The 20,835-nt window shown below is 43.3% G+C and overlaps 1 protein-coding gene across 6 annotated transcripts; it reads right to left on the bottom strand.

The window, feature by feature from the left end:
- Nucleotides 1-1,742: 1,742 nt before the first annotated feature.
- On the bottom strand, nucleotides 1,743-20,282 carry CNR1 (cannabinoid receptor 1). Of its 6 annotated transcripts, none has more exons than XM_039569064.1 (4): nucleotides 20,076-20,282; nucleotides 12,762-12,854; nucleotides 12,259-12,315; nucleotides 1,743-7,227 (listed from the first exon to the last, which is right to left on the bottom strand). In XM_039569064.1, the coding sequence occupies exon 4, from the start codon at nucleotides 7,164-7,166 to the stop codon at nucleotides 5,745-5,747; it is 1,422 nt and encodes a 473-aa protein (XP_039424998.1). In that variant the 5' UTR covers nucleotides 7,167-7,227; nucleotides 12,259-12,315; nucleotides 12,762-12,854; nucleotides 20,076-20,282; the 3' UTR covers nucleotides 1,743-5,744. The 6 variants fall into 6 exon arrangements, with proteins under 6 accessions (XP_039424998.1, XP_019145618.1, XP_019145615.1 ...); XM_019290073.3 differs by lacking the exon at nucleotides 20,076-20,282 and adding an exon at nucleotides 19,107-19,636; XM_019290070.3 differs by lacking the exon at nucleotides 20,076-20,282 and adding an exon at nucleotides 13,908-19,076.
- Nucleotides 20,283-20,835: the final 553 nt, after the last annotated feature.

Genomic DNA, 20,835 nt, shown 5'->3' with positions numbered 1-20,835 from the left:
AGGTAAAACCCCCCAATGAATATAGAGGCTGTTATTTATTCTGTCCCATCTTTGTTTTAATGTCAGTGAAAATGCAAATATACTGGAGTATAAAATTGCACTTTCCAAAAGCAAACTGATAGTTCAAAAACCTGGGGTAAGATATAATTTCTGCTGAAGTCATTAAAAAATTCAGAGGAACTTTACTGAGACAGGATTCAATACCTTAAAATGCTTTAGCATTAAACTGAGTGCTGCCCTAAATACACAAGATGATTTATTGGAAAGCAATACCAGGACATGTCATACCTCATCATTAAGATTACCTTGGTCTCATTATCACTTTTTCTCCCAACTGAACTTCAAAGATCAGTATTAGATGGCTGCTTATATTGAGGAGTCCTGTTAAAGACAATCATGCTTCATATTCTGTGCTGCTATTTAAAGAAAAGTCTTTATATTGATTACCTAAAAAGATCAATGGACAAAAATAGAATGGAGGAAGACATGTATTCTAAACTGTCAGATACACGCCCCGCACTGCGCTTTCTTAAACACAGGAAAAATTATTTTTTTCTCTTCTGTTTTAAACTGTTCCCTGATATGATGATTTAATTTTTCAACAAGCAAAGCTGGACTTTAATTGAAGACAAAGCATTAAAAAATCCAAACCAAACGAACTGAAGATGTTTTATTGATGTTGTGTGTGTATGATGATATTGTAACTTCTTAAAACAGCTGTCAGAAAAGCAGAAAGAGTAAGAGATGTTAATGGGAAGGGCTGAAACGATGATGGTACTTTTGCCCGCATGCTTCCTGAGCTGGTATAGTGTGGGAAAACAGTTGCTTGGAAAGTTGTCATTATTTCCTTTTGTGTTGTTCAGTACAGACTTATAAATACAGCCAGGTGTTACTGTGAAGAAGAGCTGTTAGTTTGTGGTAGCATAACCCTTGTTTTCCAGTGAGCATGGAAATACAGAGGGAATTGTCTCCTGGCTGCTTTGAAAGTGACAGCTTTCAGCAGAAATATTCAGACTTAATTTAAATGTAATATGCAGCTAAAGATTAAGAGCTAATCTTTTATTTCTAGTTGCTTTTGCTTTGCCAAGACTTTCTCAATTCACCAGTGACCCAGTTTTTAAAAATAAAAATATTGTGACACAACCGTGATCCTAAGCCTTGGCAGTGTGAGGTTCATGTTTGGACTTGATGATCCTAGAGGTCTTTTCCAACCTAAATGATTCCATGATTCTATGACATGCTCACTTTATCCCCTTAGGATGTTTTCAAGCCACAGATGTGAAGAAGGAAAATTGCCGAGTAACATGAATCTGAGATTAAATCATATGGAAAACCGATCCTCTGAAACAGGCAGGGACCTTTCTACAGCATTTAGTGGTCTTTTTCAACCCTTCCTTTCAGATGTGGATGAGCAGCAGTGGGAGCACTTAAATGTGATTCATAGGCAGTGGCACGGCTGAGCCTGCTATGCCTGCACAGCTTCGATGAATCCCTGCTGGACCACTTCATCATCCACTCCCTACACCCATCAACTCTGTCCCCACTGGCACTGGCCAAAACTAGACTAACTCTTTGTTTGTCTCCAATCTTTGATTACCCTCACAACCCCCAACAACTAATTTAGGTTGTCACTGCTGCTGGCAGCACTATTTTAATTTGTACTCCTTTCTTCTTTTGTGTTTTGTTTTTCTGAAGAATATGGGCTTGTCTTAATGTGACATCTCTGAGCAAACATATGCATCTGAGGAAGGCAAAAGGAATTTATTGCATTTTGGCTAATACAGAGGAAAGGGGAAATTGCCTACATAATGAAACAGGAGATGCAGTTTTAACTGTCATTTCTCTCTTGTCTCCATAGTACTGAATACACAAATATAAAATATATGATCTGCCTCCTCCTTCAAACATATCAACGTACAATTAAAACCCACAAAGCTTGACAACCTGTTGTCAAGTTGTTTAAGCAGTTGTTTCAGAATGACAGACAAACTTATAAACAAAACGTAGAGCACCAGATCGTGGGATGAGGCAGCATCATCACGTGGCTTCCTCAGTTATCTCAAAATTTGGAACACAAAAAAGCAGAGGAATACTTTTTCTCCTTGAATAAATAACAGTTTAATTACATTATAGAAATAAAATATGATATGATAGGAATACACTGGAAATCTTACAGAAATACTATTCTGCTACTGGTAGGTAAATGGTCAAAGCTACTTTTCATGACAATCTGAACAGTACTTGTGTACAAACTATTATACAGGTTGCTAATGAAAAATATTGCAACAGTTGCAAGAATGTTACCAGCTCAAACAAACATCTAATGATACAATATTCTTCTAAGAGGAAGTAATAATGTTAGATTTACAGACAATAAAGAGTTATGTTCTCCACTTCGAAACACTGGAAATAAAAAGCTCAGGTAATCCAATTTCTTTACCTCATATTATCACAAGGAAAGATTTTCCTTTCACTGTGAAACAGCATCCCAAGAGACCCTGTAGATAGTTTATTCAAAGGTAGTATTTGAGATGTCACAGCAACTTCAACAATTTTCCTAGTCCACAATTACAGACTTTTTAGGCCACTGCTTGTAGAGATGACTTTTTTTTTTTCACTTATTTACATACATTCAGCCCAATAACATCAAGTAGAATGCACTGTCTATCTCACAATAGACACACTAAAATTTTCATCAAAAGGCCAGTGCAAGATGTGGATAGTGACTGCACAGCATTGAGGAGATTATATTATACAAATATACAATTAGACTGTTGAGAATCTAACTCTACACACATGTGACATAGATGGTCTTCTCGGTAGGTACGTGACACTTGGAGTTGGCACATACACGTAACTGCAACTAGCGGTGGTGGGTGGATGATGATGATGATGATGGTGTGGGTGGCCATGGAACACAGTGTCGTTTGGCTGTGCTATCACTAAGTGAAAGTAGGCAACTGCAAATTAGGAATACCTAAAGCTGAAGTATAAGAACAGCTTATCTTGGAACGGCAGCAGATTTTTCTAATGAAAGAATAGTTCTACTTAGTGTGCAACATGTACGGAAATTGTTGCCATCTCTTTAATAAATGGTTCTAAGTGAACCGATGCAGTTCCCAGAGCTTTAGAAAAACTCATTATGCAAATGAAGATACTGATGATAGAGGATAACATTTCACAGGATGCTATTTCTTATTATATCAGTAAGCACCAAGTTAAGTGCCAAGACAGCCCCATTGTCCCATGATTTATCGTAAAATTTAGAACTTGAAAGCACAACAAAATTCCACAAAGTTTGCATTTAATTCACAAGAAGACAGTTTCAAAAATGGCTCTTAAAATACCCTTACATTTCAAATGGGCTTTCCCCCACTCCTCCAAGAGGACTGCTTTAGGATGGACTAGACCCAGACATAAAAAACATCTTTCAGGACTTGACATCCTCTGGGAATCCTCTGCGATCCACTGGTTTTGGCTGACTGCAGTGGGCCCCTTGAGAGTGTGGTGCGCTGTCCTGCCACACAGGTAAGCTGCAGGGGAGGTGGGTAGAGGAGCAAAGTACCCCTGTCTCTTCCAGCTGTTGCTCAGCACCTCACCTGATCCAATCTTACCTTTAAAACATGTCATCCTCACCAAGCCTAAACTTGGAGCCACTTGCATCCCCACAGGGCCACTGCCTGAAAGGGGCTGGGTGCTCGTTCAACCAGTTGCTCTGGCCTGCACTGAGACAGCCAGAGACCCTGGGCTGCTGCCCCTTCTCTCTCCCTATGTAAGCACAAGGATGGGTGGCAGGGCAGTATGGATTTGGCTCCACTCGCCCTGCGTCATGGAGAAAGTCACCCCCTGTTGCGGCAAGTGTCAGGCAGCTGAAGGACTAAGCTGCGCTTGCAGCTATTTTGGCAGAAATCAGTCAGAAGGGTGAGGAAATGGTCTGAAAAAGCAAGGCAGCAGAGAAGAGGATCCCAGACCTTATGACTCAGAACAGAATCACAGAATATCCACGCCTAAAAGACTATCTGGTAGCATGTTCCTTGTGATGGTCTCAGGCTGCAGAAACTGTCCCACTGTGGAACAGTCATTATTTTCCATCAGTAACTTCTTCCTGGTAGTGTCAAACCTTGTCAGTGGTTTCAGTGAGATGCACCTCATTGCAAGCTATCAGATTTTAATACTCACAGCCTTAAAACAAACTACCATTTACTCCTCAGACATTTCTCAGTCTTCAGGAACACTATCAACAGCTGCAGCATTTGTCAGTTCGGGCTCATTCCATGCTCTCTGCCTCTTGTTTCCCTTTATTTTCAAGTGTAACTGAAAGGCTGCTTCCTCTAGCACATGGATATGCTGGATCGAGATATTCTTAACATGGTACTTTCATCAGTAATCAATTGGAAGAACTCAATTTTAGAAACAGAATTCGTGTGCAAAGCGTGCAACAAGAAATACAGTTACATTTGGTCATAGTGTCCTATCTTAGCTATGCTACCATGACTCACACCGATTAGTATACTTACACACGCACGCACACACACACGTACACACACAGAGATATTTATTTATATACACGCTCACACAATAAGAAAATGTTTAAGTCTGACAATATTTCCTCCTCTTTTAGTGAAGACGGGAGTTTGGCATCTCAGGCTCTGAATCTGCTTAGACCTGGGATACAGGAATGTGACACACCTTCAAGTATACATCGACTGCACAGTGATAACATCGCACATTGAGTCTGACACATGCTGTCTTCAGTGGTCCAACACCAGCACATGGCTTAAAACCAGATGCCTATTAAAGGAGCCAATATCCGGGACCTTTGCTTTTCAGTGTTCATATTCACGCAATGCCCAAGAGCAGGGCAGTAGTCTGTGCAACCATAAACATCCTTCTGTATAAACGCAGTGGTATTTAAAAGTCTGAACCAGTGCATTCCTTTCTCACATTCCTCCTCTATTCCTCTGTTGCTGTTAGTCTCATACGCATGTGAAAGTAAAAGGTAGTGGGGAAATAATTTTAGTAGAAGAACACAAAGCCTCTCCTCTAAGTCCACAGAAGACCACTAAAAGTGTAAAATTTCCAAAATACCTCATAGGAATTCTTCAAATACAGTAAGTGTTTTCAATGGGGTTTACATATCACGTTTCACGTTATTTCCACGGAATTCTACCTTATCACTTTGTTTAATCAGACGAATACCAATAACACATAATAAAACAGCACACAATTCACGGGACACGACACATTTTACAAAACCTCTAAACTCAGCACTGCTGCTTTTGGAAAAAATCAGAAACTCTTATTACTTACAGACATGAAATACATTTCACATTGAAATGAACAGCATGATTACAAGGCTTTTTTTCTTGTTTGATGGTATTGGTTTAGGACGCGTTATTTTTCAATTAGGTTTCACAATTCTTCTTCACACCCCCAAAGGAATGATTGCTAATCTGGTATTTTCTCTGTGCTCTTTCTGGAAACATTATTATTCAGTAAACACCTTTTGAGAAAAACTTGTGAAAATTTAGCTAGAATCCCTAATTGTAAAACCTGAAAAACTGGCTGATGGTAATGCTCTTAACACAATCATTGCTCAGCTTACAATGACAAACCAAAAAATATTACAGGAGGGTACAAACACGTTAAGCCATGGGTTTGGTTTTCTCTGTTGTTGATTTTTTTAATTTTAATTTTTTTTTAAACTTAAACTCCTTTTCTCACAATGCTGAGAAGTCTCTGACTTACAACGCTTCAGCAGTTGTGTCCGTGGAGACAGACATGGTAACTTTGGCAATCTTAACTGTGCTCTTAATGCAGCTCTCGGCAGCCCTGTGCACATTCCCTGTGTTGTTGGCATGTTTGTGCTGGCAGTCAGACTCCATGCTGTTATCCAGGGGCTGCGCAGTCCCTTCACAGGTGGGGAACATGCTGCGGAAAGCGTGTCGCAAGTCCTTGCTCCTCAGAGCGTAGATGATGGGATTCACTGTTGAATTCAGCAAACAGAGCATGCTACAGAAGGCAAAGATAGTCTTGATGAGCTTGTTCATTTTCCCAAAGACATCATACACCATGATGGCGAGGAGAGGGCCCCAGCATATGATTAAAACGACTAGGATAAGGACCAAGGTTTTGGCTAACCTGATGTCCATACGAGTTTGATCAGGCCTAGTGATCTGTACCTTACCATCCTCCGTCGACTGAATGATTATGCTTTTCTGTGTGCCTCGCTGCAGCATGCGAACAGCGTGGCTGTGAGCCTTCCACAGAATGTACATGTAGGCATAGACAATGAACAACAAGAGGACGCTGGTGACCCCGATCCAGAACATCAGGTACGTCTCATCGATGAGAGGGAATATGTCCGAACAAACAGAATTAAGTTTTTTGCAGTTCCAGCCGAGCAGAGGAAGAACGGCTATTACAATAGCAATGGTCCACATCACACAAAATGCTACGACAGCCTTTGGTCGGGTAACAATCCTTTTATAAGCTAGTGGCCTGTGTATAGAGATGTACCGGTCTATTGCCGTGAGGAAAAGGCTACCTACAGAGGCAGTGAAGGAGGCTGTAACTCCACCCAGTTTGAACAAGAAGACATTGGGGCTATCCTTCCGATGGAAAACATGGAAATCCACAAAACTGTAGACAAAAATCACACTGCCAAGGAGGTCGGCCACAGCCAGGCTGCCGATGAAATGGTAGGAGGGTCTACACCGGAGGCTTCGGGAGTGGAGGATGACACACAGGACAAGAAGGTTCTCTAGGACTGTGAAGGTGCCCAGGGTGAGCGACAGTACGGCGATGGCTAGCTGCTGGCTGGGGTTCAGGATCATAAAACACTCCATATCCATAAAGTTCTCCCCACACTGTATATTCTCCTCATTATCCTTAAAGGTGGACAGGGACTTGTTGTAAAACTCTGTGATGTTGACCTGATCTGAAGGAATAATGGTCAACAGGGAATCATCTCCTCCAGTCATTTTTTCTTGGAAAGGATCTCCCCTGAAGGAGGAAAGAGGGAACTTCTGGGGGTAGTACCCCAGCTTGGATGCCATGTCGCCTTTCATGTCTTCGTACTGGATATCGTTGGAGCCCACGTAAAGGAGATCTGTCGTGATTGTTCGGAAAGTGGTATCTGCGAGGCCATCTAGAATTGACTTCATAACCCCAGTCTTGTTGGTTTCAGAGAGACTTGGGGGACAGAAAAATGCATCGGAGGAAATCCTGTATGGGGAAAAGGTAAGACTTCATTAACATAAACAGGGAGACAAACTCCACAAACAACTTAGCTGAACTCTGTCAAACAAAATCAACCCTTCTCTGCTATTCAGTGCAGGTCTAGGCTTTGCCACTGTGGGAAATCAGGGTGGGTTGAGCACTTAGAAAGAAATCACCTGGATTTCACTAAAACTGAATTACACTAAGAAGTGACATGAAAAACAGAGGCACAGGGAATTGAGTGTTTCACAGGAAAGTGATTTTCATTTCTCGTCAAAAACTTCTGAGCTGCTCCACCATAAAGATATTCTTCTCAGCTTCTGATTGCAATGTACCTTGCAGACCAATATTCCATGGGCTTGTTTCATTTAGATAATACCAAGTGCCAATGGAGGAGCAGCACTAAACTGAGTCACCACCTTCATTGTTTTTCTTACAAAAGGCACTGAGGGTTTTGAAAAATTGACAACAGAGGGGCAACAGGGACAGAGCCATGCACTCCAAATTTCACAGCTCACCCAGTATGCCTGTATATTCTTATTATCCTGCTATAGCTATCTGAGGTCTACTAACATCCTGAATTTGCTATTGCAAATTTATTAGCAAGGTATTTAATCTAAAAATATATAGCTTCATTACATTCATATACAAAGATTATTCCTTCCTTCTGCTAAGCAAACTAAGGTACTGGAATACTTGAGCAAGTTGAGGGAGGTGGGTTGTTACCCAGCTCTGTCCACAGTTTCAGGAATGGTGACCAGCACTGTTAAGTCAGTGAGAGAATCAGTGATCTGCTCTGTACAGACCAGAAGCCTCAATCAGGGCAGTGTAAGCTTGCCTAGCTAAACATGGCACCAAGTTTAGATCAGGGTGCAGCAGTGGCCAAAACTCCAGGCAAATGGGACCAGGAGTCACTGCTTCTGTGAGAAGCACTGTAATGTAACTCGTCCCCCTAGGGACACCCTCCAAAACATTCTGTCCTCTCCAAAACTGGGGGGACCCAGCAGAAGGTAGCCAGCGGTTTCTGAGTTCTGTCAAGTACAGCCTTTGCTCATGGATGGTGATTTGTGGAGGGGAACAACTCCTGGTCGGGGTTCCCTTGGGAGAGGACCCTCATCAGCACCTGAGCATGCATCGACATACAAGACAAGTCTAACAGCTCTTGTTATGCTGTACTCCTTTATATTACTTTGCCGATAGAAAATGCCTTGAATATGGACTGAACATCTGCTTTACGGCCCTCTTCCACCACCTCAGTGGTTGAGAGTGGTCTGAATACAAATAAGAGCCAGAATCACTCCTTTTGTGTGCTACAAATATTCTGAATCTGCTATGGGACATCTTGATGATTAATCAGCAACAGGAGCAAACCAAGTTTCTTCTTGCTTTTGGTATGGAGGAAATTGTTGCTCTCAAGAAATCCCAGATGCCATTTATAGGCTTTTACTGACTTTACCTGTTCACTTTACACAACTGACAATAAATGGTCAGAAAGGCTGCAAGAGTTTATCTGCCAAAATCAGAGTACTGATCACCTCAACTTCTAAAGAGAAGACTTGCACAGCAGGTACCACTTCTTGTTTCCCAAGAAAATATAGGCAAGAAGAAAAGGATGCCTCTCAACAACAATAGCAGTACTTAAAAATACGTGAAATTATGAGCATTTCCAAAAAAAACAGAGATCACTTGGCTGATGATATATTTATACTGCCCTTATAGTATCTGAACACTCAGGACTTTTTCCACAGCTCTTTAAAGTTTTGCCTTTTATTAAGCAGGCCTGGACATTGATTATTAAAGGAAATATATGAACTTAGACCTTCAGAAGACACTGCAACTCCAGTGCTGCAAAGAAGTATGAGTACAAACAACCCTTACTGGGAGAGTCGCAACACACAAAATATACTGGCTGAGTCAGCTTTTGCAGACACAATTTGCTCAGGAAATAACAATTATTAGACAGACAGTATTAAGGAATTTAATTTTGAGGGCGTGAGCAGGGAGGGAGGGAAATGTCACTGAAGCATACATTAAAAATGAACAGCAATCATCTAATATGGAAGGCACTTTTCTTCCAGAAGGTGTTTTACAGCTGCTCCTAGAGAATTTGCAGATGTTACAAGCTGCAAAGATGACTCTGCTGACAAATCTTCTTTGGGTGAAGTCTGGCAACTTTAAACTTGGCATTGTAACACCATTTTAAAAACACAAATGAAGAATGTGTTATTAACTTGAAAACTATCCAAAAATCCATTAAATAAAACAAGTAGTTCTATAAATATGTAAAGATTGCTGTGGTATCCTGTGCTATTCAAGCTTATTTTTGACAGAAGAAAGGCAACCATTTTAATGAGTAAAGCCACAGCCCCATGTCGAGAAGATTATGTCTGAGGAAAGCTTCATAAATTGTATTCAACTGAGCACTTCTGCTAGACAGACAAACAAATTGTTGTCAGGTAGCTGGTCCCTGCTGGAGTCATGTCAAGTACAGACTTCCTCAGAATTAGGTGCCATGCAACCCCTACCTTTATTTGAAATACAAATGAAAGAACACGAATTCTTGTGTGCTCTTTTGAAGGTGGCAGTGAGTTATGTGACAATATCACTATGCATGCATATGCTATGCTAACAACACGGTTAATGGGATCAGGAGAGGCAAGGCTTACTTTGAATGTCAATGATTTTTTTTTTCCCTCTGTATTTTTACATTGAGATTATTACAGTAATTTTTACCTTATTGTCTCTGCAAAGAGAGTTTTCTTTGAGAGTACTTGGGAGTTCATTAGTAGTGTAGTTTAGGCTTTGGGGGATGCTGCTAACATTAATTTTGTTTTTGTTTGCTGCTGGGAATATCCTAATTGGAAATTTCTAGCAGTATGTGTGCATGCACCTATTCAAGCTGCAGTTGATTTTTATTAAAGTTGCAGTAAAACAACCATTTGCCTGATCTGGAATTACACTTTACATGAAATTCATTTATTTTAATTTAGATACTAGCTTATCCCAGTATAAGCTCACTACTAAAATGCACTGAAGAGATCAGTGAGGTTTTTCCATAGCTGTCTGGTGAAAACAAGACTGGACCTTTGGCACTGCAGTTATCAGGTTACAGGTGCTGCATGATTTGACATAGAAAGAAAAGCCAATGGCAGCAGCAATGGTCTTTTTCTTGGTCTTTTCACATGGCCAGGTGCACATGCCAGTGCCACACATATTTTGGCTCTGAGCATTTCTGTCCGAACCTGGAGTGGTGAGCAGGCACTGCCCATGAAAACAGACACCCCATGCCACGCAGCCACACTGCTCTTTGCAGTTGGCTTCAATACAACCCAAACCCATCCTGCCCAAGAGCCCAAACCCACACTGCCCAAGAGCCATGACTATCTCCACATGAAATACTCCAGGAGCCTCTCTGGCTTCTCAGAGCCTCCCCAGAGAATAAGCGTTCCCCTACACAGATTCATCCTCTCTGCATGCCACTGGAGTGACAGCTGTGTGCTGCAGAAAGCTGCCCTCACGGGCAGGGTGGCAGAAATGGAGAAACTCCCTGCTTTGCCAAGAACTCTCCTGCCCTGCCAGAATGCACTCTTCCAGCTTCTTTTGAGTTTTCAAAGCTCTCAGCTTCATTCCTTCCATAAATGAACTCTACTACCTCACTCATTTTAAAACAGCTTTTAGAAGACTGAAACATTGATTAAATATGAAGGAGAGGCTGCACTGACACCGGCACTCAAAATTTTTGAGGTATTTCCACAACTGCATGCAGCAAGTCACGGCAAGTACTGAATTATGACTACGGATAAGAATTAAACAACAGAGAAAAACTTGAAGGATCTTTTATCTTGAAGACCAGACCAGAACTGTCATAGCTGAACACCATTTTAGACCTTTCTCCCACCATCCAGCAGCTGTTGGTGGGCACTGCCAGACCAGCTGTGTGAAGTGCCTGCCACTAGATGGAGTGGCTTTGACAAACTCCTGGCCTAGCTGTCTGCAGCGACACGCATTCAACTTGCTCCAGCCCTTTTTCCCTGCCTACTTTAGCAGGGATCAAACGTATGAGGTGTTAAACATCACCCAAAGGTTGAAGACACAACTTTGCTTTGCCTTCAAAGTGAAAGAATTAGTGAAGAGTTGAAGGGTCAAGTCTTACTAGTGCCCTCCACTGTGTGGTTACATATAGCCCTAAAGATGCTTGGATAACAGAATATAAATACACGTTAGGTAAAATAAAAAATATGTAGTACAAAAGAGGCTGGTAACTCATCAAGGACAACAAGGAGAATTATACTTCCTCTGGACTTCTTGTTGGTCCACAACACCAGCTCACTTGGGGAACAAGAACATGACTTCATTAAAATGCTATTACCTATCTTCTCCTGCTGTTCTGGGATAGAAGGAGAGCTGGAAAGTCTTTATCATTGTCTATAAAAAGAGCTGAATTTGTTACAATTTTCAAATCAGGATGATTGATAAAGCAATTTTAATAGCCTGAATAGAAACAGTGAGTATTTATTCTCTTCCTCAGAAAGTAATTATGAGCAATACAATGATGATACTGATAACTGCAAAAATGTTGACATGGCAAGAAAAGGAATCAAAACAAGCAAGGGAAATCCACAATCAAACCTCTTTGGCTTCCATTTTAGGAAACATTTTGATCTCCGTGTCTATACATTTCTTCTATGATAATCATAGTTAATTAAGAACAGGCTAAAGGACAAGTAGGAAGAATTCAAACAGTTTTTGAATGCATAAAAATACAGAAACGCACTCTCCTTGTTTACACCTTATAGGGTTCCAAGTCATTCAGAGAAGGGCATTATCTTCTGATAAGTTTGTGCAGTGCCCAACACACTGGGACTCCTCCCAAACTGGGTCCACAAAGTACTACGGCAGGAGAAACAGCAGCAATTTACACTCGTATATGCAGTCAGCTGTAAAACTGTGAGAGAAATGAGATCTACCATGGTAACTGTTGGCCTCTAGGAATTAGAACTGTCCTATAAAATGAAAATTTATATGGCTAATAATTACCTTATCCCATATGGTGATGAACAATACAGCTTCGAGGACAGAACAAGGTTTCCAAGCCTTGGAGAAAGAAATGTGCAGACTGAGAAATGGCATTCTCAGACTCAGTAACACCAAGCAAGGAAAAAACACATGTTGAGAAGAATGTGAAGGCAATGTTATCCCTATCCTATTTACCGGTTTACTGCTCCATCTCCAAAACTGTGCTACTCCTAGGCTAAAAATGGCAAATATGCTGTCACTCCTAATTCAGGAAAACTTGCATTCATTTCAGTCAGAATTTTCTCTGTGTGAGGGATCGGGAAGGAGCACAGACGCTAGGAGAGGAGCAAATAAGGGATGTTATCTTCTAGATACAGCAAGGCACTATCAGCTATGGGGTAAACTAGGGCATGCAAGTAATGAACCAAATTTTGTTCTTATGTAATGTGATCATATCTTTGGCAAGTTGAATCTTAATTAGCAAGAAGGCACAGCTACATGGTTATTTATGTTAATTAACATACCGTTTGCACACTAGCAGGATAAGGGCCAGACTGTTCCAATGTGTGGGCAAATGGCTCCTATGTGACACCCCCCAGCATCCAGCAGCTGACAACCTGAACAACAAAAACAAAACAAGGGGGAAAACAGGGTGTTAATCAGTGACGGACTGTTTTTAAAAGCAATAGTATTATTCCCTCCCCCCAAAGTTTTGCTGGCAAGATGTGTGCACCAGTTTAGCACAGGTGACTTGCAGGTGCAGAGAAAAGGAGGCTGTGCCTTACATCCCAAACAGCCAGAGCATATACATGTGTCTAAAGTCAGAGAGGTGCAAGAGCAAGGCTGAAGTCCTGCTCCTTCTGGTGCAGCTGAAGGACCTAAACTTCGCTCTCTGTGAGCCAGGTGAGCGTGCTGGCAACCTCTACATTCTGCTGCCCATCTCTAAACTGCTCGAGCTGTTCCATGTTGGATTGAGAGCTAAGCATCCGCAAGTAAAGGCACCAGCTGGTATTCCAGGAGGCAGGGTGCATGCCTGGTGAGAGGCTTAGCTTGAAGCCCTTTCTCTGAATTAAGCAAATCAAGGATGCACCTCCTGCATTCCACCCAGATGCAGGGGAGGAAGAGCGGGGGCAGCTGCCCCGTCTGCCTGTAAAAAATCTCTAGAACTCCTGAGATCACCCAAAACCTCTCAGCTTGTAAAATACAACCCCCCACAAACACATTTCCTACCAAGTTGCAGACAAGATGAAGTATTGAAGTCACAAACCAGCAAAGGGACCATCAGGGTGACATTAATGGGAAACTACAGCTAGCTGCTCTGCCCAGCTTTTGGGAGAAAGGACAGAAGGCAAAGGTGGCTATTGTAAAACTGTGGGATTTAAAGATCTTTCACAGTTTACTGTATATTATCTTAATTTCATCTAAAGATAGAAATTTTGAAAGAGGATGAGGAGTCTTGCTGAAATATGAAAGACTCAGATGAAAGGAAACAGTGAAGCAATTGTGACCTGGTTTGTTTGCTTAAAATCAGCTCCAGTTTAGGGACTGGTTTCCCAATAAAGGACTTTGTACACTTCTTTTCCAATAAAGCAGAATGAACAGATAATATGAAGTTTGATACAATGCTATGGAATTTACATTTTAAAGAAAATGGAGGAGAACTCATTAACCTGGTTAATTTTGAACTCTCAAACTTTTTCACAGAAGAGTTCCTCTTGGATTTCAAAATTCCATCAGAAATCGTGTCATTTCCAGCCTCCTCTCTAGCCATTCTACAATGCCAAAAGGTGCGGGCAATTGTTGCTGAGCAGAATTGACATAAATGTTAAATGGGGACAGAGAAGCCCAGCCAGACGCAAAAGAGATGGGGGCTGAACAGTCAATCTTCTGGAAGTACCTAGAAGAAATGGCAGGTTAGTACACAATATGTAGTTTAAGGGAGAGAAGTCATTTGAAACAACAGAGCAGGACATAAAAGACCGGGCTCCATTGGATGCTAAATGCTAAAGGTCTCCAGAAGAACGTAATGTCTAGAGGATCAAACTGAAGGAAAAACAGATTTATTAGGAAGAAACGAGAGAGAGAGGAAGAGAACCACTCCTAGAAAATAGTTTCCATGCAATGGCCAGAGCAGAACACAGAAGGTCATGAATTTGTTGCAGCAGAAAATATTAATGAACTTTATTAAAAGCAAAAGGTTTAGAGACAGAAAGATAGCAAAAACATCAGGCTCCAGGGAGAATTCTCATAAACTGCACAGAGTGTATGTCTGCCTTCTCATCCCCCCACAACAAACTGGCTCTAACAAGTTTTAATTAAAGAAATCATGAGATAGAGCAAGGAGATGCTGAGAGCAAAGGTAATGTGGGTTATTTGTGTGGTGAGGATTGGTAGGAGACAGGAAAGATAGCTACTATCCTCATACTGGGAATAAGACATCTCCACGTGAGACAGGAGCAAAGTGGAGAAAGGTAAGAAAGGAAGACCCAAGTGGAAGTGCCTCTGTGAGGCAGGGATACAGATTTTAGAGACAGAGAAGAATTGCCTTTGTGATAGGCTGGAGGAAAGCAGATGAGGTGAAGGAGAAAATTCATGAGAGAAAACCTCCCTCCTCTTCTGAGCTGTGCGAACTTCAGAGACACCTCCGTAAGCTGAAGGATATAGCTAGTGGGATTTTTCAGATCTCACCATAAAGAAAGAACAGATCCACTGCTCGCTCTGCAGGCAATGACTTGCTCTTTTGAAAGTCCATTTCTGATCTGCATTCAAACGACAAAGGAAGATGCAAAGGGCTCTGAGAAGCCATCCTTGGTAAGGTCAGGGAAAAGGACAGCACTGTACGCACTGACAGTTGGGACCAGGCTGGGGACACTGAGGCGAGGTTAGCTGAGCAAATTTGGCCAGGGACATTAACAAAAATCAAACTGCTTAGGGAAAATGACGTACAGGATATGGACTTCAGAGGTGGAAAGGAAGAGAGTGCTCAAATGGAGCCACTAAATGACCCACACAGCAGATAAACACACCAGAAGTGAAAAAGGGGTTCACAGGCAAAGACAAAAAGTTAGTGCACAGAAGGCCAGCAACACACTGCAAAGCAATATCCCTTCTACCTCAGTCTTCAAGAGTCTGCTTCTCCTGCAAACTGTTTTTAGGCCATAAAGTATTGGCAATGCTCAAAAGCTAGGATAAAAAGGCTTTTGGCAACTGCGATGCCCCATGCCACCAGCATTAGCAAAGGACAGAAATACGCACTCCCAGCTAAAAAATGAAAAACATTCTTTCATTTCTGGAGCCGTCTGGCCTTTCCTAGGATTTAAATAATCTCAGATAACTGTCTTCATAGTTACATTCACAATATAATGATATTCAAATATACTGCCTTCACACACACAAATAACTTGTGAAATTATTTGCCAGCATATTAAGCCACTACACCAGATTGCTTGGCAATGGTGTATGTCTTTGAAACATTCAGATGCTTTTCTTTTTTTAAAAAAAGAAGAGAGGGAGGGAAGAGGAGACGTGAGAAAGAATTACAGTAGAATTTGATATCCAAGTAGCCAGAACAACAAACTGTGGAGAGACTTCAACCAGTATTACATCAGACTTGGAGAAACAGTTAAAATATACTGAAGGATGAGTTATGACTTTATATATATAGGTATACTTCTATGCATAAACTTACAAATAGACATAAACAAAAAAACCATATGCCTAGAGGAAGAACTGAAGTCTCACAAACCCTGCAGTATGTCATGCATAAACTCAAATTTCAAGCGCTAGAGTACATGCAGACAAGCTACAAGTGTAGGTACAAAAATATAGGCAAGATGATTGCTGAATATCGTCCTGAATTCCCTTATACACAGCCTTCTTGGCTAAAAGCAAGAATCTAAAACTAGTATATCTATCACTGACATCCTGTAAAAGTTATTTTACATGTATATATAAATGTGTCACCTAATATTCCAGACATGTACATAGTCTGGACTTCAGTGCTGCATTCCTTAAAACAGGTACAACTGACTAAAACCAGTGATTTCTGAGAGCATGTTTCACATACTCAGCAGAACAGGAAGGTAGCAGCCCCCCAAGATCCTAAACACAAACTTTGAATTGTTTCCTAAAATGCAGAAAGATGGAAACTACTCCAGTGAGGGCTGAAAGTGAATTGACAGTACAGAACCTGCTCCCACTCAGTACTTTGTAGTGAGTAAACACACCTTACTTAAGAATGCATAATTGCCATAGAAGAGGTTAACACAGGATGAGGTACTATTTGAGGCCATCTAGCCTCAATCTACACAAACAATACAACATCTGAATTGTGTAAAATATCCACCTTCACCAACAGTCCAGCCAACGCATAAGAAGTGACCATTATACTAACACACACTGTAATTAAATACCTATTTTGTAATTTGGATGTGGCCAGTTTCACCAAGAAAGGATGTTCCTACTGAAGAGAGGCAGAACCGAGCTTGGGGTGTGCGTCACCGTAATGCCCCTGCATGAGGCACAAATGGCAGAATAAAATGTGCTCCGACCTTATGTTGCAAACCCAATAATTTTTCATGGGCAACAATGGCACCTTCAGGAAAAAGGGGAAAAAAAAGAGAAAAGTTCTTTCTGACAAGAAATTGATTTATAAGTCATTATAGCCATTTCAAAGGGACAGGTCATAGCTGTTTTCAGAGACCATTAACAAAGCCACACACTTTCAAAGGCTGTGAGTTCTGGGGGGAAATCCTTATCCCACCAAGAGTGATTGGGATGTGCACTTTTGGCAGCAGTACAGCATCAGTCTAGAAATGGAGACATACAGAGCAGTACTGAGAAGACAGGTTGACACATTTTTAACTTTGCATTAATAGCAAATGCTCTTGCTGTCTATTCTGGCACTTTTGCAAGTTTGCTTTTAGGTACAAGGGACTTGCATGCATTTCCACTGTAGATAAGAAAACAAGAGCAGCCTTGTTATCATTAAAAGGGTCTATTTCCCTCTGCCTTCTGTTTTGTGTGTCCATCTGCATAGCTGCTTTGAACTTGGCCAAATCCCAGTGTTAGGGTCGCCCACAGTACAAATTTTAAATCATCAGCAGACTGTGAATTTGCTGCTAGAGAAGAGAAAAATCTCCAAATTCTCACCTAAATGGTCGATGAGTGGTTTTGTAGAACATTCATCATGTTACATAGCCTAAACTATTTGGGAAATTGCAGAAAAAAAATAATTTACTGTTTCATGAGAACTGTCAGATGAAGACAAAATAGACATCTGGAAAGAAATGAAGAGCAATCACCACTGAGAAAAATGAATTCTGTGGATGACTAGGTAGGTGACTACATGACTAGAGAGGTCCCAAAGTTTGCATTCGAGAAGTTACAGTAATTTCTCTTTAAGCCATCCAGATTTAGAGGAACTAGGTGAGTGGAAGACAGTGCATGAGACCTGCAGAACCAAGAATGGCAATGCATTTGTAAAAATCTTGGGCAATACTAAATTAATATATGAGTTTGGATTCTTAATCTCCTCACCTACCTCACCTCTACTCAATAGAAAAGAAAACCATGTCAGCTCTCACTCTCTAGTGCACAGAACTTTCAGCACCAAAATTCCCAGTGGGATGACAGTCTGCAAGCATTTTGAGATGGCCACATTAAAGGCTGAAAGTCAAAAATGGCTTCAAAAAGAAAGGAAAAAAAAGTTATTTCTTTCTAAACTTCTGCTGCCCAATCAAAACGTTGTAATAGGGGAAGTTAAAGAAAGGCTTCAGTCCTTCAACAGAGCAAGAAAGCCTTTAACAGGGTCCTTTATGCAATTGAGCTCACATCATTCACGAAAGAACAACAGCCAGGATCAAAGGCATCCACCAGCTCATCCTCGCAATACTATAAACTGCTTCCACCTGCACCTTGAGTTTTATAGGTATTTTGATTGCAATCCTGTGAGTTTAGGTATCATAGAATGGTCAACGACCTAAATTCTCAGCAAATAAATCAATTTCTTTAACTAGTCAACTTTTTTTCACCCTCCTGGCAATAGGTGCCTGCTGGCTCAGTCAAACAATTATTGCTTTTAGCAATTCTGCTTTAAAATGGTTTTATTCAAATGGTTCTGCCTCTTATTCCAAAGACCAACAGATAATAAAGCAAAGCTGTTACTCGTTGCTACAAAACTAATTTTAACCTCAAGCAAATCAGGAATTACACATGCATCTTCTGAACTGTTTAAAGATGTTACGTTCATTTCTTTTATGACTGATTTAATAAACTCTGCCTGCATAATAAATATTCCTGCTATAGTCACAGGGCTTTTTTCTCTTCTTGAGAAGGAAAAGCCCATGCTGGTGGTTGATATGAGGTATAATAGGAAAAGAATTAAGCACAGCCAAGTAATTTTTGCAATGTTGGACATTTTGTTATTAAACATCATATTCACTATTACTCGGATTCTTTGCAGTAACAGCAATGCCACCCCCAGCAGAGAATGCCATATTCCTTTAAGAAAGGGTGAACAATAACAATGAAAACAACATGATACATCTAAGAAAAAAAAGGAAAAAAATTACTACACCTTTAGCAGGTTAAAAAAGCTATACTATTAAAAAAAACCAAAACCCTAACCCTAGCAGATACTAAAGAAGCATTTTGCTATCTGCTTCTTATATATGTCCCTTTATCTTCTGAAATTAGAAAACATGTGCCGAAACTGTTAATATTTTCATTTGCTGCCATACAGAAAATAACACTGATGACAATTTTAGAGAAAGAAGGAAAACTATAGACTTCATCTTCTGACACCATTTTACTTAATCAAACTGCAATCTCAGTAACGAGCTCTCTCCTACCAAAGGTTTGGTACGTACCTCATCCAGGGGTGTTCTCAATGGAGATTTGCAGACGTCTTTGAGACAAAAAGATTCCCATTTAAAATAAGCCCATCTGGTTACTCAAAATTATTTCTCAACAGATGAAGATTTGACATGACAAACGCTGCGTGAAGTTTAAAAGGCTCACTCTTTTTCAGCTCTTTACCCCCCAGACTTCCGAATTTCAGACAAAAACAAACCAACCAACCAACCAACCAAGAAACCCTACCGGGATATTCTGAGGATGCTGGACGACTAAGTGACATTTTTTAAGGGAACATCGTTGCGCACAAAATTGCGAACCGCCTTTTATTTCGGTTACAGCCTCAAAGGCAGAGTTTGGAGAGGAAAAGTGCACAGGAAAGCCGGGCTGAATGCCACCCGCTGTAAATCACCAGTGGGTCAGGACGAGAGGAGAAACCTCCGATGTCAGATAAGGTCCTGTGGGAGCCCGGGAGGCTGCCAGCTCCGCGCACAGAAGAATAGACGCGTGTTAACCATAACGCCACCAGCCGCCCGCACCCCCGCCCGCTGCCGGGCTCCCCTCGCCGCCGGGTCCCCCCTCCTCCGGCCGGGCTCGCGAAGCCAAACTGCGCTCCTCGGACCATCGGCTTTTCCCGGGCGGCCCCGGGGCTACCTCCAACTCGCCCCAGCCGCCCGGGGCGGCGGCGCGGGGCCGTGCGCGGGGCAGAGGCGAGACCCGCGCGGTCCCCGGCCCCCGCCGCAGCGTGGGTCGCGATCGCCGCGGGACGCGGCGGCGGATCACGGGGAGGATGCTCCGCAGGCAGCCGCCTCCCCTCCGCCCGTTCCGCCGTCGGGGCAGGCGCTGTCATTCCCCGAAACCCCCCCTCCCACCCACGCCGCCAACAAACTTTGAGGGGGACGACGGGTCCCTGGTCCCCGACCGGGGGGCACCCGCCGCCCTCCTCTGCCCCCCCGCTCCCCTCCGCCCCGCGCCGTCCTTACCCTCCGCACGGCACCGGTCGCGTTCCCCGCCTGCTCCGGCCGCGCCGACCCCCAGGAGGGAGCGGGAGCGCCGCCCCACCCGGGCACCCCAGCACTGGGGAGCGCCGAGGAGGCGGTGCCGGGAAGGGGAAGGAGGAGGTGGGAGACTTCTCCCCCCGGCTGCCTCCCCTTCTTCGCTTCCCTCCCCTCGGCGCCTCCTCTCCGACCACCGCCGCCCTCGCTCGCCCGGATCAGGCGGCGCGCGGGGCTCCGCCGCCCTGCCGCCGCCGCCGCCGCTCCATGTGCCGCCCGCCCGCCCCCTCCTCCGCCGCCTCCGCCGCCTCCGCCCGCCGCCGCCTCGGCGCGGGGAGGCAGCGCGGGAGCCGCCGGGCGACCGGCGCGGCTCCGGCACACGCCGCCGCTGCGTCCCCCCCGCCTTCCGCCCCGCTCCGGTCCCATTTATGAAGCCCGGCGCCCATCACGTGTCAGTGTGTGCCTTTTGTCCCGGCCCTGGCAGCACCGGGGCGGACAGGCGGCGCTGGCCAAACTTCGCCCCGGGGGAGGGACACGGGAACACCGGGGGACACCGCGGGGGCGGGCGGCGGGTCCGTTCCCGGCCGTGCCCCACCCCGCGGCCCCGCCGGCCGTGGGCGCTGCCCGGCCGTGAGCCCCGTCGTGCCACGCTCCGCCGCCGCGCCCCCCGGCCGGGCGCGGGGAAGCGGGACCGGGGGAGGCGGTGCGCGGGCCCCCAGCCAATGTGGAAGGCAGCGCCTCCTCCGGC

The sequence above is a fragment of the Corvus cornix genome, chromosome 3 (assembly GCF_000738735.6).
Source record: "Corvus cornix cornix isolate S_Up_H32 chromosome 3, ASM73873v5, whole genome shotgun sequence".
NCBI lineage: Eukaryota > Metazoa > Chordata > Aves > Passeriformes > Corvidae > Corvus > Corvus cornix.
Note: the sequence above shows the minus strand (reverse complement) of the source record. Positions and strands in the feature narration are given on the sequence as shown.